This window comes from Seriola lalandi, unplaced genomic scaffold (genome assembly GCF_002814215.2).
Source record: "Seriola lalandi dorsalis isolate HSWRI2012SDOR001 ecotype SW California unplaced genomic scaffold, Sedor1 jcf7180002054983, whole genome shotgun sequence".
NCBI classification, from domain to species: domain Eukaryota; kingdom Metazoa; phylum Chordata; class Actinopteri; order Carangiformes; family Carangidae; genus Seriola; species Seriola lalandi.
This window is the reverse complement of record NW_019525532.1, coordinates 434,712-451,547: the sequence shown is the minus strand read 5'-3', so window position 1 is coordinate 451,547 and position 16,836 is coordinate 434,712. Positions and strand designations below refer to the sequence as shown.

The following is a 16,836-nucleotide window of genomic DNA, read 5'->3' as shown; positions in this document are numbered from 1 at the left end:
AAAAGCATAGATCTTTTAAAAACTTTATTTGCTTTTGCATATTCCTTGTAATGTTAATATATGTTTTAATATTGTTTTCATAGGTGGATATTATTGCTGTTAATATATTATGCACTAAAATATAGTTTATAATAAGGTAGAGGGGTAATTGTTGTCAAGGTAACAACTTATGTGGGTCCAAATATGCGATAAATAATGAAAACACATTTAAATGCCTAGAAAACTAGAAAAAAGAGTGGCAGATGTTGACCTGATGTAATCATCATCATCAAAAACAAGCGATGTTTCCAAACACTTCTCCCAGTTTTGAAAAATGAGTTTCAGCTTATTGTGACACTAATCATAACACATTAGTTTCCGGATACGAACTGTGGCGTCTAGCTGGGACTGAGGCTTGAATCCAGGCAATCATCACGTGAAGCTGCTAGAATTCAAACAGTTTCGTCTCCACAATGTCAACTTCTTAAAAACAACGGCGAACTGTGATGCTTTTGGCCGCCTGCAGTGTTTGTAAATTGTTTATATAGTGCTTATCGAAGCTTAATGGGGGGATTAAAGTAAAGAGTTACACTTCAGTATTTAGTCAAAAAAAGAATAAACAGACTTGTGGAGTGTTACAGAGACATTTCCTCGTTGATATCTTCTGAAACAAAAGTTTTTCTCTTACTTTTTCTTCTTTTCTTGGTAGCTAAAATTCAATATCCAAAAAATGGTTGTATTTGTTGTTGTGCTTTAGCTTGTGATGTGAAAGTGTGTGTGTGTGTGTGTGTGTGTGTGTGTGTGTGTGTGTGTGTGTGTTCAGACACTGGTGAAAAGATTCTGAAAGCACTGAAAAAACTGTTATGACTGTTTGTAGAAAATAGTTTAATTTCACTTTATCTACTGAAATACAAAAGTGAAAACAGGCAGAAAAAAAAATCTCATTGCATTTTATTGATATGATCATCATTATAAATATCATTACCATTATCATTGTTATTTATTAAATCAATTCACCTTCAATTTTGATTTGAGTTAGAGAAAAAAAAAAAAACAGAAAGAAAAAAAACATTGAGCACCATCTGTGTCAAAGTTCATAAATAGCATTGCTTGTTATTCTGTGCCGACGTCTGCGTAATTTCGGGTGTTTCAGAACAAAAAGAAACTCCCTGAACTCACATTTACCCTCTGATCTGATCTAATTCACCACACGCGAGTGTAAACTGGGATTCATTTCCATCATTGTCATGTTATGCCTCTGTCCAGCAGGACTCCAAATGACAACGTACAAAAGCAAAAAAAAGAAAAAAAGTCATTATAACTTTACCAGGAGAACAATAATAACAATAACCATACTTATAATAACAACAATTCCCCATAACAACGATAATAATTAAAAAATTGCACCATATTGTTGGAAGCTGTACCGCTTACTGACACATCTGGACAAGCAACTCTGCTCGTCTTCAACAAGAAATGTACTGGAATGTTTCAAAACTGTCATCATCACGTTTTAACAAAAAAAACCAAAACAAAAACAAAACAAAAACCATTTCCCGTCTGACTGCTTGCACTGAAAGAAGAGTTTTGCCTGCGCTGTTTAAGTGTCTGAAGTTGCAGTTACACAGACATTAAAAAAAAAAAGATTAGATCCATCAAACAAACAAGGAGAAATCTCCTGCAGCAGCCTCATGTAACATCTGACTTTTGTGGACATAATTGAGGTTAAACAAATACCAATCAGAAATCCCATGTGTGCATGTTTGAAAGTCTGCATTGATCACTACTAATACTTTGCATTGGGGATGTGCTATTACACTCAGCTTCGTTAGATCCATCCAAAGATTAGGTAATAATAATGATAATAACTAAAACTGAACATGGTCGTCTTTGGGTGTTTAGTCGCAGGGCTGGGTATTGTTTTTAAATTTTTCTATAATAGTCCTGATGCGATACCTGAGCACCAGTTATTTCAGTACCTTACTTTGAGAGATATGAATGTTTTTCCTCCTTTTTTTTACATGAACAAAAAGAAGCCAAAGTTAAATGTTAAATGTTAAATGTCGCCTGAAAACAAGCAGCAGTACAAGTGCTAACGTCAGCAGCATGTGATTTAAATCTGGGGGCCTATTTGATCGAATGAATCTGACAACGCTACCTGCTGCTGTGACACATTTCTGGCAGTACTGAAGGAGTCTGAGGTTTGATACCCAGCCCTACTTAGTGGTAGAAAAGAAAAGCAGACAAATACGAGCGATATTGCGTGGCTTAACTTCAAAACTTTAACTTTAAGAGCAAATGTCATATTGAAACAAAACTTCACCCAAAAAAACAAAAAAGAAGAAAAAAACCCGAGGGATGAATTCCACGGCAAAAAACTCTCAACAGAGATGATGAATTTCTCAGTAAAACCCAAACTGAAAACACAGAAGAAAAAGTTTCTGGTTGGGGAATTTAATGAATCAGACAGCAGTTCAGCTGGAGTCGTCCAGTTGGAGTAGAGGGAGGAAGGATACGGGGATGTTTTTCTTTTTTTTTCTTTAATACCTGGGATGTGAGAGAGGAGAGGCGGGAGGGAAGTCGATGAAGATGACGAGTCTTTGTACAGTTCCCTTCTCTATGTGAGATTGTGGGTATGTTCTTTAATCTCTGAACACAGAACAGTACATGTAAATAGTTAAAATACAAATACACATTTTCCTGATTTCAGTTTCTAGGGCCTTTCTCTTTTTTTTTTTTCCCCCCTCTTTTGTGGCACATACAAACCACCCAAAACCTAACACATCGTCCCCTTTCTATCCCCCACTTCTTCTGTCTTTTTCCTCTTCCAGTTCTCTCCTCCTCTTTCACTTCTTCCCCCCCTCTCCGTTTCCATCTTCACCCGGCCCCTCGTTCTCTCTCCCCCTCTCGCTCTGTCCCTCTGTGGCAGTCTGTCAATCGCCCATCGCTTTGTCTACACCTTGTCCAGGAGGGATCTCTGGCAGTAGAGGAGGCGTCGAGGCGTGCCGTACTTCCTGAAGAACAAAAGCGCTCCCAGAGTGACGACCACCAGCACCAGTAGCAGGAGAGGGATCACCACGGCCACCGGCCCGGCCCCGGACTGCGACTCGTCCACCTCGATGATGATCACCTCCTCTTCCCGACCCTTCTTGGGCTCCTCGCTCTCGCAGCCCATCCAGTCACTCAGCACAGACTTGGGATAGCCGGACTCCACCTTCAGGTACTGGTTGTTGAACTTCCAGTACTTGTTGGCTTTGTAGAAATACGTGTAAGCTGCGGAAGACGGGATCAGAAGTTAGTTTTGTGAGTTTTTGCAGTTTTCAGGGGCTGTGAATGATTATTTTCATAACCCAATCTGCCTTTACTGTTCTCAATGAATGGATGAATCTCTTTGTCTACTTAATACCAGAAAATTGTGTGGAAATTTCCAACACAGATTCCTAAAATCCCAAGGTGGCGTCTTGAAAATGCCATAATTCAATAACATTATTATCACTTATGACAAAGTAGAAAAGAAGCAAATCCTCACATTTCAGAACCAGATATGAAGAAATCTTTGGTATTTTTGCTTGAAATGGCTTAAAACTATTGATTAATTATCAAAATAGTAATTTCATTTCAATAATCAACTCATTGTTTCAGCTCTAAATGTCAACAACACAAAACCTTGGAATAATACACATCCGAATTCTCAGTTTGAGCACGAGCAAAACTCACATCCATCTTCACTCATGATGGCAGCTTTGATGTTGTCTGGCGCTCCGCTCCACGTGCTGATGGGCTTTGGGTAGCCGCTGTCCACGTTGCGAGTCTGCTCGTTGAATCGGTAGTACCTGCGAGTGACGCACAGACAGAACTATTATAGATCCACAGCATGAGAGACGGATCTGAAACAGCTTTGGGTGATTATCTCTAAAACAGAGGCGGGGCTTCTTAAGACTCAATTTATTTAAATTCAGCCAAAACTAAAAGAAGAAAGAGAATTTAATCAAATCAAATGAACGGCTTTACTGTTTCTCTACCAAAATTCAATAACAGAAGTGAAAATGTTTTTTTGGAGGCGAATCAAAAAGGGGCTGATGTTGGAGAAATTTTGACTCATGACCTCAGCATGTCTAAAAATCCTGGCTGTGGTCCCGGACAGAAGTGTTTTGTTTTGAAAATCTACCCTGCTGGGGCGTCTTGTGGCCAGCAAGGGTTTAAGATGCTGACTGTGTAATCACAAAGATCCTGGTTCAAGGTCTTTACAGCATCTCTTTCCTCTCATTTTCCATCATGTCTCTACCCTCAGATGTATTTGAACAGAGGACAGACTCACTTAGTGCCTCGGAAGAAGTACGTCTGTCCTGTCGGCGTGTAGAAAAGAGCGGCGTCAAGCTTGTCTTTGGGGAGACCGGTACCCAGGTCTTTCAGGCTCTTGGGAGAATCCTTGTCCATGGTGGACTCGCTGAAAACCCAGTACCTGTCACCTGGAGATTGGAAGAGAGAAAAATAAACCAGAGAGATGAGAAGAACGGAGATTGAAAACAGGAAGGATGACGGATCAGAGTAGATCAAAGAGGACCAGTTCGTCATCTGGTTTCAGTCTAATGGAACATGGAACCTACCCTTGAAGAATACAAATTTCCCATCATCCCTTTCATAGGCGGCGTTGATGTTTGAAGGCAGTCCCCTCCAGAAGTGACCGATAGGCATGGGGTAACCTGGCAACACCTTGTTGTTACGCACGCGCCAAAACCACTTGTCCTGCAACACACATGGAGTTAGATTAGAGCTACAGTAGTTTTTAGTTGTATCAACCATTCCTGGATCTGCAAATGTCAAGTTTTGCTGCTCATTTCGATTTTATATCAAAGTGAATTGAATATTTTTGTGCCCGTGTTAGTTAAACACCACTACCTGCAACTATACAACACAGCACCAGCACAATCCAGCTCTGTCCTACAGATATTTATATTTGGTCTTTGAGTTCATTTTGAGAAGGTTTCAGGAAAAAAGAAAAAGGTCTCCTGTACCTTAAATACAAACTTTTCCCCTCTGAGGACAGCGATGGTGTCAAAGTGTCCCTCACAGATGTCTGGGCCGTGATCTGGCCTGTCAGGGGTGGACGGCTTCGTGGGTCGGGGAGGAGGAGGGGGAGCGCCAGACTTGGTTCCTGTGGTTCAGGTGTTGAGAGAAAAAGAGAAGTGAGAGATGGATCATTTGCATTAAGAGCAACCAACACATTTAAAATAAGTCTTTTTTCAATCGTTTACTGTATTTGCACACACTCAGATCTTTTATTGCACCCATACGCTTACGAAGTTAAAACTGTTGATATCATGTGGCTTTCTTTTAGGAAACAACATATCTTTAAAAGTTAATCAATACTGATAAAAAAGCTGTGAATTAGGCCTTAAACACCGTCCGCCTATGAATAAATTCAAACAAGTGGTTCTTGATCATTTGGACATCGAGTTTTCAAGGACTTTTTACACTGTTGGACTGCCAGACTGCTTCAAAGGTGTATAATCTGTATGTAATTTTTGTACTAAAAGTTGTCACAAGACCCTAAATGGGAGGATTTTTCTTTGGGAACATCACAAATATGTGCTGCCAATCAATTTCCAATTCTTTTAGGAGAACAACCCACCATAAATTGTCTGGATGCCTCTGCGGTCGTCGTCAGGGAGCTGGAAGTTTTCGGTGTCAAACCACTGGTAGAAGGGGGCCATGATGGCAGAGGGGTTGTTGGAGTGCTCCAGACCCAGAGCATGACCCAACTCATGGACGGCTACCAGGAAAACATCATTACCTTCAGAGAGAGAGAGGAGAGGATATTTAGTTCAGTCTGTTTCAGCTTGTTGTTAGATCTACCTTTGACCTTCGACTCTTCTTTCTCTTACCTCCCTGGTCGACGTTCCCGGTGGTCCAAGGCTCGGCAAGGTCAAAGTGCGTGTCTCCCCCGATGCCCTGTCCCGGGAAGTAAGCATGAGCCAGGAAGCCGCCTTCACCGTCGAACGGTGTGCTGTCTCCATGGAAACCCTCTGCGAAGGAGAGCATGATGTCCGCGTACTTGTCGACCTTGCCTCTGATGTGGCTGTAGGGGATCTCCCTGAAGGTGAGCGGGATCGCGCTCTCCCACACCTTGAAGGCCTTTCGAATGGCTTCATTCGTGGCTCGTTCTCCGACCTTAGGGGTGTAGTTCTGTATGCTGTTGTAAAGAAGGGAGAGGCAGAGAGTCAGGGCTGGGACGGTTGGACTCAACTCAGAATAATACACTAAAAGAAAGTTAGAGTTGCATGAAAAATCAAATCCACGTGAAAAACTTCAGCAGTAAAGTCAAACTGCAGATTAGTGAAGGTGTGCAGAGTGTGATACTGACCTGAAGGTCACCTCAGATTTGTCCCACTTCAGACCCTGCACAGCGTATCTCTTCCTCCTCAGGTTAGTTTTCAGCGCCGGGCCGAACTTGTCAGGGACACCACACCGCGGCCGGCTCATCGCCCTGGCAACAGCAAAATAATATTCCCAATTTTCAACTATGTAAAATACTTTAACTGCTTTGAAAGACACATCTTTTTGAGAACGGTAACCTTGATTCCTTCGACTCTCTCAGTTCGTCTTGCAAGTCATCAAATGACCTCCAGACTTTTGAATATGAACATTATATGAATATGAATATTTTCATTAATATGAATCCAAGCAGTTATGTGTTATTAAATCACCATCGTCAACCAGGACTCACTCTAACGTGTTGGAGTCTATGGAGCCGGTGACGGTCAAACCGTAAAAACTCTGCATGGCTGCTATCGCTGTTTCAATGGACTTTGGTGAGCGGATGGCCTGGGCTCTGATGTCACCTGGAGGCAGGTAGCCAAACTTCTGCAGCCAAGCCTGAGAGAGAGAGAGAGAGAGAGAGAGAGAGAGAGAGAGGGGAAAGAAAGAAAAGTAAATAATGTAAATAATGTGTATATATTTAGATACTGATTAAGAGTTTTGTTTGTGGGATGCTTTTCTTTTTAAACATAGACACCGCCACCGGACACAGGATGTTACCACCTACATACTAAATGACATGATGATCCCATTACACACAGTTTCCTTTGGCAGATAGAGATCTTGAAGATCTATAAATATATATATAGAACTATAAATAAAATGCATTTTTATTAGACCATGTAGACTGTGTGAAAAATCTGTCAACGCTAATATCAAATATATTCTGCTGAACCTACATTTTTAAACCACAAATTACACTGTACATATGAGTTCCTGACATAATAAGAAATTAAATTATTGGCACCATGTGCATTCACTAAACACGTAATAAATATCATTATTTTCATAATAGTGAGGGAGATTTGCTTCAATAATTTAATACACACAAAAAGCTGAAACTTTTACAAAAATATGAAATATATAAGCTCTTATGTACAATCTGAAAATGTGATATTCATCTTCTGATGAAGTGGACACCTCCATTTCCATGGTTATGTTTTAAACTAAAAGTGATTTGTGTGCTTAAAGAAACAATAGGCAGCCTGGTTTGTTGGTTAACAAGCTGATGAATCACAGACCCAACAATTAATTAAATCAAGATCAAGAAAATATAAACGATCGTGCAGATTACGACACTTGACGCAGGAGAGGAGGAGGGTGTGATGCCTCTAAAACAACATGCGAATCTTTCTCATCTGGAAGAGCAAAATAAAAAAAAAAAAATAAAACTCATCATGGCTGCTACACTCGGTATACAGAAGTTCTAGTATGGGACTTTATATTTCCATAAAAACAAAATGCTACATGCTATGATGGGAAAATGACATTTAGCTGCATAAATACAATGAGGAGGCTTTTTATTTTGTATGACGCACTTATTGGGAGGTTTGCAACATAATTATCATTTATTTCTTTCTGTTTTACTTTCTTTGGATTTCTCAGTAGCTCAGGCGGGTCTCAGTAAGAATCGCCAGAAACAACAGGAAAAACATCTTAGCAAACATCTTAGTCAACAAAAACCAAGGGATTGGCCGCTTGTGTGAACATGTGGGTCTTTGACGACTTCCAGTCAACCCTCGGCGCTTGTTTGGACCTGCTTCTCCAAGTGCAGATGTGTAATAGAGATTGCATGGTGAATAAGGGGACAAAGGGTGTGGGTTTTTTCGTGTGCCAAGCTGACTTGTTAACCCACAGCAGCCAACACACACTGAGGTAACTCAGCGCATTAAATTTATTGTCTTTTTCGTCATGTGCCTGCGACTTTATCCCGTTTACAAACTACTAAAAACTAACACCAAATCCTCTCATGTCCCCTGATTTATGCCGAGCCCGTTACGGGAAACTTTGTTGTGGGGTCATAAGGAGGGATGAGAGAGGAACTGAGAGCCAAATAAAACACACAATCTGAAAACACTGATGTCATTTTAGTCACAATGACCCAGAACCCTGTCTAGACTTTCGCAGCCAAAGACAACTGGCGGTCATAACGCTGGAAAAAGTAACATTTTCAGCAACATTTAGGCTCCTCAAAGACTTTAAGATCTTCCTGCCGCTGTCTCTGTCTGTCCTCCTCCTCGTCCTCCCCCTTCTCTCTCCCTGTCTGTCCTCATGTCAACCAAAACCACCACTATTTATCTTTACACATGAAAGACCAGCCTATTCTTTCCACTGCCTGCTGCTGGTGGTCTAAGACTGGACGGAGACGCTGTTAAAGGAATAGTTTGACGTTTTATTCACTTTTTTACCACTCTCATGTCTGTCCATTAGACACACATGGCCAGGAGATTGCTTATAATTCTTCTTTTTGTTCACCAGAGGAAGAGTGTGTAATGTAATTTACATAATATTCCTTTAAAGCTCAAAAATTTACATGTTATATCTTGCTCAAAATCTTAAGTGTAAAAATTACACTTTTACAGGAAGTGGTAGGCATATTTTATAACATTGTACAGAGCCATGCTAGCTGTTTCCCCCTGTTTTCAGTCTTTATGCTAAGCTAAGCTAAGCTAACTGGCTGCTAGCTGTAGCTTCATATTTAACAGATAAACGCAGGAGTGCTATCGATCTTCTCATCTCTCGGGCTGCTTGTTGGAGCAGTTGAGGCCTAACCGCGTCTCTAAGTGTGTGTTTCCAATTATGCATCTGCGCACACTGAGTTAACACACACATTTTCATCCCCACCACAAATTAAAGTCGGTGGAATTACCCCGAATTCCTTCGTTAGCGTCATCTAAACCTCAGATATCTCTCTTGTTCCACCATCAGTGCTGGTTTTCTCTTCAAGCCTTTCCTCCGGCAAGTGAAGGGGAAAAGCAGGGGGAGGGATGGAAATGTAGCGGACCGGGACAGGACTACCTGGCCATATACTGCCTGTGTGCACACACAGCTACTGTTAGTCATGTGGTGGGCAGAGAGGCCAGAGAACAAGGTTCACTTATGAGGACCTGCGGAGAGGCAACCTATCCCCCTTCTCTCCATCTCTGCTTATTCCCCCCTCACAATTTCTTCAAGATTTCTCTGGATTATTTAAGCATCTAGTTCATTTAATTTATCCCCTGACTCTCTCTCAGTCAATCTGCCTCTAACACCAACCAAATTTACTTTCTCTGCCCCGGCTGCTGAGTGCTGCTAGTGTGTCCTGTGGCTCCAGTGTGGTGACGCGTCTGCTTCTATAAAAACACTCCCATGAAAAAGTCTCCCCCACACCGTCAAGACCTCCACTTCTCTCCCCCTAGTCCCAAACTACTCCACACACCACCACCACCACCTCCGGTCGGGACGCCAGGTATCCCAGCATACACCCCTCCTCCCTGGAATTCCCAGCAGCCACCATCAAAGCTTCTATTTATTGAGACTTGTACATGGCCGGTATTGTTGGCCTCGGCGTAGCTGGGTAGCTCGCTACGCAGCCATGTGTGGTCAAAGGTCTGGCTGCTGGTTTGGTAAACACACCCCTGGGTCTGTGTGCAGTGTGTGTGCAGTGACATGAGGTCTGAATGTATAATGCACAGACAGTGAAACACAACCAGCGTGATGCAAACAGGTTGTTTCGCTGGAGCTGTGTGATGTATACATAGATTCTCTGACCCTACTGTGACCTTACTGCTAAATGTAGAGCTGAAACAATTAATCCATTGGATTTCTAATAACCTTTTAATCATTTGTGTCATTTTCAAGTCGGAAATTGCACAAGTTCTGTTGTTCCTGCTTCTTAAATATAGGGATTTGCTGTTTTTTCCTTGTCTTTAATTATAGTAAACTGAATATCTTTTGATTTTTTCATTTTATGAATCTACAACCCTCTCCTTCCCACTCTCTGTGCAACATGGACAGTTTTCTCTTTGCTAGAAAGCAGCCTGGCCCCAGATTTACTGTGTGCTGATTTGATTGAACAAATACATTTGGGAATAGGCAACATATAAGCACAAAACTGAACTACCCTCCTCAAGATGGGGGTTCAAGATCGCCTCGTTATGTCAGGTGATAATGTGTCTTCATCGTGCATAAAAACAAGTCGAAACACAGCGAGACTGGAGCTTCCACGGCTCCTCGGGGCAGTTACTTTTTGTAATCCATTCTTGAAAACTGGGACCATGGTGCCACCCATCACAGGGTGTCAGGGCCCTCTATTGTCACGCACTCTTACTCACGTTCACATGACACTGAGTTGCAATTTGCTTTCTGCAGGCACTAGGAAAAAAAAAAAAAGCCAACCACAACTTCCTACAAGAGTTATAAACAAAATGACACAAAATTCCCCTGTGCTTTTATAGATTTGTGGTAAAATAGAAACGTATGACACTTTCATAGGAAGCAAAATTCTCATTGTGTCAGTAAATGCATCACATGGGTGATTGTCTATTTTTATGCAGTATCTAAGAAAAGGAACTAGAAATGACCTTTTATGTGCATATTTCACCATGTATACATTTTGCAGTGCAGTAATGTGACTATTAAACTATGCCAAACTATTTTGTGTATGGCAAGGCTGCCTGAAACTGCCTCTTGGAAAGATCCACAGCCTCTTTTTTGTAAATCTGTTTTTTCAAGCTCTATAAACGAGTTGGATACTTAATTTGCCGTCTTTAGAAAACTCTGCAGGGCCGAGGGAAGAAAAAGGGACGGACAAGAGGGTGAAGTACAGCAGAAGATGATCTAAAGTGCAGAGTTACATTAGGAGAGGGAGAGGTAAAGACATTAGAAGGAAGAGTGGTAAAAGAAAAGCAGGGAGAGAGAGGAGAGTTAGAGGAGTATGGCTGAATTTAAATTTGAGGGACTGAGTCAGATGTTCCTCTCGTTCGTTGCCAACGGAAAAAACAGAGAATTCTGCTCATGAGGGACTGAATCTCACATCACCTTCATTTCTTGGCTTCTCAGACTCAGTTCGCACTCACACCAGCGCCGTGTGATATTTTTTCTACATTTACACTTTTACTGGGTCAAACAGGTCAAATAATACAACCACTGGATGGTTTCACTCTGCTTCATGAAACCTTATTGCACTGATGCCTGCCAACAGTTCACTATTAAATACCTCTAGAAGAAATCTTCACTGCACTGTGGGACAGGTCACATGACAGTTTTGAGGTACTTGTACTTTACTTGAGTGTTTGTATTTTATGTTTTTTTTTTTTATACTACTACTGCTGCAGTACATTTCAGATTGCACTGTACTTTTTACACTACACTTGAAAGCTGTAGCTATTAGTTACTTTGCAGATTAATATTTCATGTACAAAATATATAAGAATCTTGGATAGTCATAGAATAAACTTCCCTTAAGGTATACGTATATATAAGATTACATCATTTATTTACCATTATAAATTGCTGAATGGGACAATTGGAACGGCTTAGTAGTAAAGAAAAACCACTTGGCTGGTAAATCCTGCTTTGTAATGATCCTTTCTGCACGATGAGTACTTTTACTTTTGATACTCTAGTGCATTGTGCTGACAAAGTTTGACTTTTGTAAATATTTAACTGCCGTACTTTCACCTGTGATGGACTATGTTTACATGTTGGTATTGCTTCCTGTTTAAGGCTTGTTTGGGGGAGTTTTTAAAATGATAGAGGCGGTTTGCAGTACTTTAGGTTCTGAAGCACTTTCAGGCAAATTTATGATTTGTGACCATTAAATTCACACAACCTCTTGGGCTTTTGTTTCACAGACACTTGAGCAGTGGTGAATTAAGTATTTAGACGTTCTAATACCACAGTGTATTGCATTTTTTATGCAAAAAAGTAAAAATAGAAAAAGTATTAACATCAAAATATTCTATAGCATTAAAGGTGAAATTACTCATTAAGAAGTACGATTTATTAATCTCATCATTAATGATCCACTAACATCATTCTGCTGAGTTGGAGCTACAGCTATATAGTTATAACTAGAACTTGGGTCATGTGATGAAAACTGAGCCATCTCCACGACAACTGAGTAAACTCGAGCTGCTGATGAAGGCCACGAGATGCAGCTGAAAGTTCCAGGAAAAGCTAGTGAGTAGACATTGAGCTGCGATTGTTTTCGTCAACTCTTTGAACTCTGTTATGAAAACGATCATGAAACAATACATTTTATTCTATAAGCTCCAGATGTCATTTATTTTAGTTCCATGTAGAAACTAAGATTAGTGTTGTGTGGTCAAAAGTACAGAGTAGAAGTACTGCATATAAAATGGAAATACAAATACCTCATAAACTTTAAGTACAGTTTATGAGGTACTTGTAATTCCATTCTATATACATTTATGAAGTACTTGAGTAAAAGTACTCAGTTAATGTCCACTACAGGAAACTGACCAAGTCTTTCTCCCAGATTTCGACTTCAGTTAAACCCAAGCAGCTGAGCAGCTGAGACGAAAACAGTCCGAATGTAAATCTCGGTCCAAACTATGGTAGAAATGTATCTATCTTGCCTGAGACTCACGAGTCTACACTTATTAACGTTGCGGTGGAAACTTTCTCTCTTTGATGTCTTCTTTGTGACCAAGGTTGTTACCATTTACTTAGCTGCAGAGCAAAGATAAGCTCCCTCTCTCCCTTGAAGTCCATCGGTTTCTCATTAAGGCCGATCCTGCTGATTGTTTTTGACATTTCATAAGTGACAGCCGCTGCCTGTCAGAGCAGATCCTGAGCAAGGCTCTTCTTTGATGCTACATCAACAGCGACTCTACTCCAGATAAAGAGAATTGGAACCAGATGTGTTTTGACCAGATGTGTAACCCTCCGCTGCGATCACGAGACATGTGTCTGCGGACGGCAACGGGAAATCTCCGAAATGTTTTTTTGCCAGATATGGAGAGATCCTGTTTTAGACCCTGTTGTTTTCATTGCTGCCCACTTCCTTTACTCACAAGGTCCAACTAAGCATTTTATTTAAGTAAAAAATGTGAGACAAGGCAAAAAAAAAAAAAGGAAAAAAAAGGAGAATGAAAACAGATGTGGGAAGGTACAAAGGTACTCGACTTTAGCAGAAGTGGTTTCATTTTCAGAGAATTGTTGAGGTCTTATTCCTCTGTTGGTGGAGCTTCTCTTTTCCCTCAACATGGATTAAGTTGGTTTAGTTTGTCATAGTGAAGTCAGAGCGGGATGTTCAGATGTTGAGCAACACTGATAAACCACAAAATTCCTCAAAGGTCAGTTTCTCCATCTGAGTTCTGCTTGCTCAAACCCCCCCCCCCAACCCCCCACCCAGGACTGAACTCCATCGATGTTAATTAAACATCATCTAATGAAGTTTCTCCAGCACACAGACAAGTCTATCTGTTGATCACAGGGTTCATATGCAGCTCTCAGGTGATGTCATCCTGAAGCCATAATTAAAGCTTATCCTCTTTCTGCATCGGGACAGAGTGGTAAGTCTGACAGCATCGCAGCAGCGTCTCACACTGAGATAAAACAGTGCGACACAACCTGCATCAACAGACCAGGCATTCACTTTAGATCTGATGCGTATCTACGCTGCCGCCGGGATGGAAAAGATATATTATCCCGCTGCTGCTAAAGATGACGCTGCAGCAAACAGCCATGTTTTCTCACTTTGTTTACAGACGTTCATCACTGTGTCGGTGTGTTCGCCGCAGGAGGGCAGCGGCCTGTGGCGTCTGACTCTCTGAGTTATCCACCATGTCTGGCTTGACTCACACGCCAGCAACTTGTGGTCAGTGACTAAGGTCTTCCTTCACTTCTTCATGCATCCTGTTGCCCTCCTAAAAACTACAGCTCAGACTCTTGCGTGTGTGTCTTTGGTGGGTTTTTTGTTTTTTGTTACTCTACAGTTGTAATTAATGAACTTTTTGCTCTGTGAATCAATTTCCTGTGGCAGAGAAACACGTCGTTTCTGCACTTCCTGACTGAATGTGACCTGTTTCTGATGTGGTGCTGTAAATGATCACATTAAACACCCTCTATGTTTCCATGCACTTGTAACCACTGGTTATTATTGATGTTATCTACCAGGTGAACTGGAACGCTCAGGGATGAAGGACTACATTTAGAGCAAATCTAAAATGGGCCGAGACCTGAGGCGCCCGGGGGTGCTCGTAACCAATCATTTGCAAAGCTGCACGAGACCTGATGACAAAATCTGTTGTTTAGATGAGTTAAACTGCACTTTAGTGTCTCTTCACAGCCCGACGCCTGAGGCCTATAACGTCTCCCAGATGGAGCCCCTCAAGTCCAGCTTGTTGTGAAGGCAGACCAACTTCCCGTCCTCCTGTCTGTGAAGTCTACACAGGCGGATGAAACCCCCACCCCTACTCCTCCCATACCACCACCTCCACTACCCCCTTTCTCTCAGAACAAAGCAGCTCAGCTGAGGTTTTTCTAAACTGCACTCTGCCCCTGCACGGTTGGATCTCCCCCTCCTCCTTTAAAAACCACTAAAGTTTAGAGTCATGACTTTTTTTTTCTCGTCTGGATGAAGTTTCATCTGTCGTTACATTTTCTGCTGGACTCTTTTAAACAGTTCTTAGCAGAGGGAAAACAGAGATCAGGAATGTTTGAGGGAGGGAGAATAAACATGAGGGGAATATAAACAGTTCCTCCCTGGCCACTGAAAGATTAGAGAAAACCTATTAAACAATACAGATAACAGCTAAACTACAATCTCCAAGATCAAAAATACAATAAAATAAGATTGGTGTAAAGTTAATATTTTCTACTGCAGAATATTGTAAATGTTCAGCACACAGCGGGAATATTGTGGAAAACCTCAGAAAATGGATACAGTGCAAAAAAAACACACGTTGTTGACACATTATAGCATGACACATTGCATATGTGAACAAATATCTACATATATGCCGATGCACGGTCTGAAGGAGTAAATGAATCCTGTTTTTCATGGCACTTACCTCGGCTTTTAGGACATTTGCAGTGACGGAGGTAAAACCAAAGCAGCAGAGACCACAGGCCACTGTGAGGAGCTGGGGCAGCATTCTGGTATCTGCAAACTATACCGCCCCCCCAAAGAGAAATAAGTTGAGCAAACTAACTCTCTACAACACGAGTCCCGCCGTCCTGACAGAAAAACGACGAAGGGAGGGAGAAAAAAACAAAAAAAAAATCAAAACAATGTCGATCGATGCAACTCCGTTTTTAAAAAACGTGGCAAGAAAACTGTATCGGATTCCCGCATGGACACACAAAAGCGACTCCGTCAGAGCTGAGTGCAAAAACAACTAACACAATGCTACAGGCATCAGCTGGCTGCCACAAATGTTCAGCTGTTGTTAACTTCACTAAAGCTTCATAGTTTGGCTTCCTTTTTTCCTATAGTGGGACTGTCTGCAAAGTGTGTGGACGTGGTCAGAGAGAGAGAGAGAGAGAGAGAGAGAGAGAGAGAGAGAGAGAGAGAGAGAGAGAGAGGTGGATGGATTTTCCTCTGGGTCCTCCTCCAGATGTGCAGACGTCATTTTTTTTCATAGCTGCGTAACGATTAATGATACAGATATCACCAGTGGTGGAGCAGCACTGGGATTTAAAAAAAATAATAACTTACTTAATTACACACTATAAAAGTACTTTATCACATGTAAAAGTTGTGCATTCAAAATTTTACTCAGGCTAGTAAAAGTGCAGAAGTACTGTCATGATAATGTACTTAAAGTAACTAAAAGTAAAAGTACAAATACAAATGGCAGCATTCATAGTGTTATCTGTATTGTTCATGACAGTGTCAATGTGGCATCATTTTAATAATTTTTTATACTGTTAATTAGTTTTCCTACATCAAAGCTTTAGATTTCACAAACTAATCTGAAAAATCCTAATCTGAAAAGAAACTGCAGCTATGAAATATTGTGGGATAAAACTTTATAATATGGTGGAGTAACACTTTACTCTTTGCAGTGTTTTTAAATTACAATTTTACATAAAGTCTCCTGCACTCGAAAATATGTTTTGTTTATACTAAATCCACCTGTATGTTTGACCTTCTCTGTGTAGGATAATGTCTGTGCATGCACATGTGGTTTCACGTTCAGCTGTTGAAGAAGGAAAGTTTCACTCAACTTACTTTGAATCTGAGTTTAAGGTGTGTACGAGTGAGACGATTTTGTGACATCACAACTAGTTTGGAGCCACTCATGGTGCAATATGCATCTTACACAAGTGTGATTTGGAAACTTGAAACCTCCAGTGCACATTCACTGAGAATGGAAGCAGGAGACATCTTGAGCCCCGCACTTCAACGTCTGAAATGAAAAATATTTGCATATTCATAGATTCTGGATTTTTCAGTGAGAGAGGAGGAGTTGACCTAGATGTAGTTTTAGGAATTTTTAATGAGGTAATAGAACTTTTTCTAATGGAAAAAACATATCAGACACAAAGTAATTTTCAAAGCAGAAGGAAGAAGTATTGAATTACTCT

At 41.0% G+C, this 16,836-nt stretch overlaps 1 protein-coding gene across 1 annotated transcript; it reads right to left on the bottom strand.

The window, feature by feature from the left end:
- Positions 1 to 913: 913 nt before the first annotated feature.
- On the bottom strand, positions 914 to 15,783 carry mmp14a (matrix metallopeptidase 14a (membrane-inserted)). Its single transcript, XM_023396798.2, has 10 exons — positions 15,318 to 15,783; positions 6,707 to 6,855; positions 6,344 to 6,466; positions 5,865 to 6,172; positions 5,612 to 5,773; positions 4,995 to 5,134; positions 4,587 to 4,725; positions 4,298 to 4,448; positions 3,697 to 3,812; positions 914 to 3,252 (listed from the first exon to the last, which is right to left on the bottom strand). Exons 1-10 carry the CDS (start codon positions 15,399 to 15,401, stop codon positions 2,933 to 2,935), a joined length of 1,692 nt encoding a protein of 563 aa, XP_023252566.1. The 5' UTR covers positions 15,402 to 15,783; the 3' UTR covers positions 914 to 2,932.
- Positions 15,784 to 16,836: the final 1,053 nt, after the last annotated feature.

What these genes read in the sequence shown, in the direction of transcription:
- mmp14a (XM_023396798.2), bottom strand. Translation starts at nt 15,401, where the DNA reads ATGCTGCCCCAGCTCCTCACAGTGGCCTGTGGTCTCTGCTGCTTTGGT. An exon ending in ATAGACTCCAACACGTTAGA is followed by an intron (nt 6,467 to 6,706) that starts GTGAGTCCTGGT and finishes TGCTGTTGCCAG; the next exon opens with GGCGATGAGCCGGCCGCGGT. An exon ending in CGGGAACGTCGACCAGGGAG is followed by an intron (nt 5,774 to 5,864) that starts GTAAGAGAAAGA and finishes CTCTCTCTGAAG; the next exon opens with GTAATGATGTTTTCCTGGTA.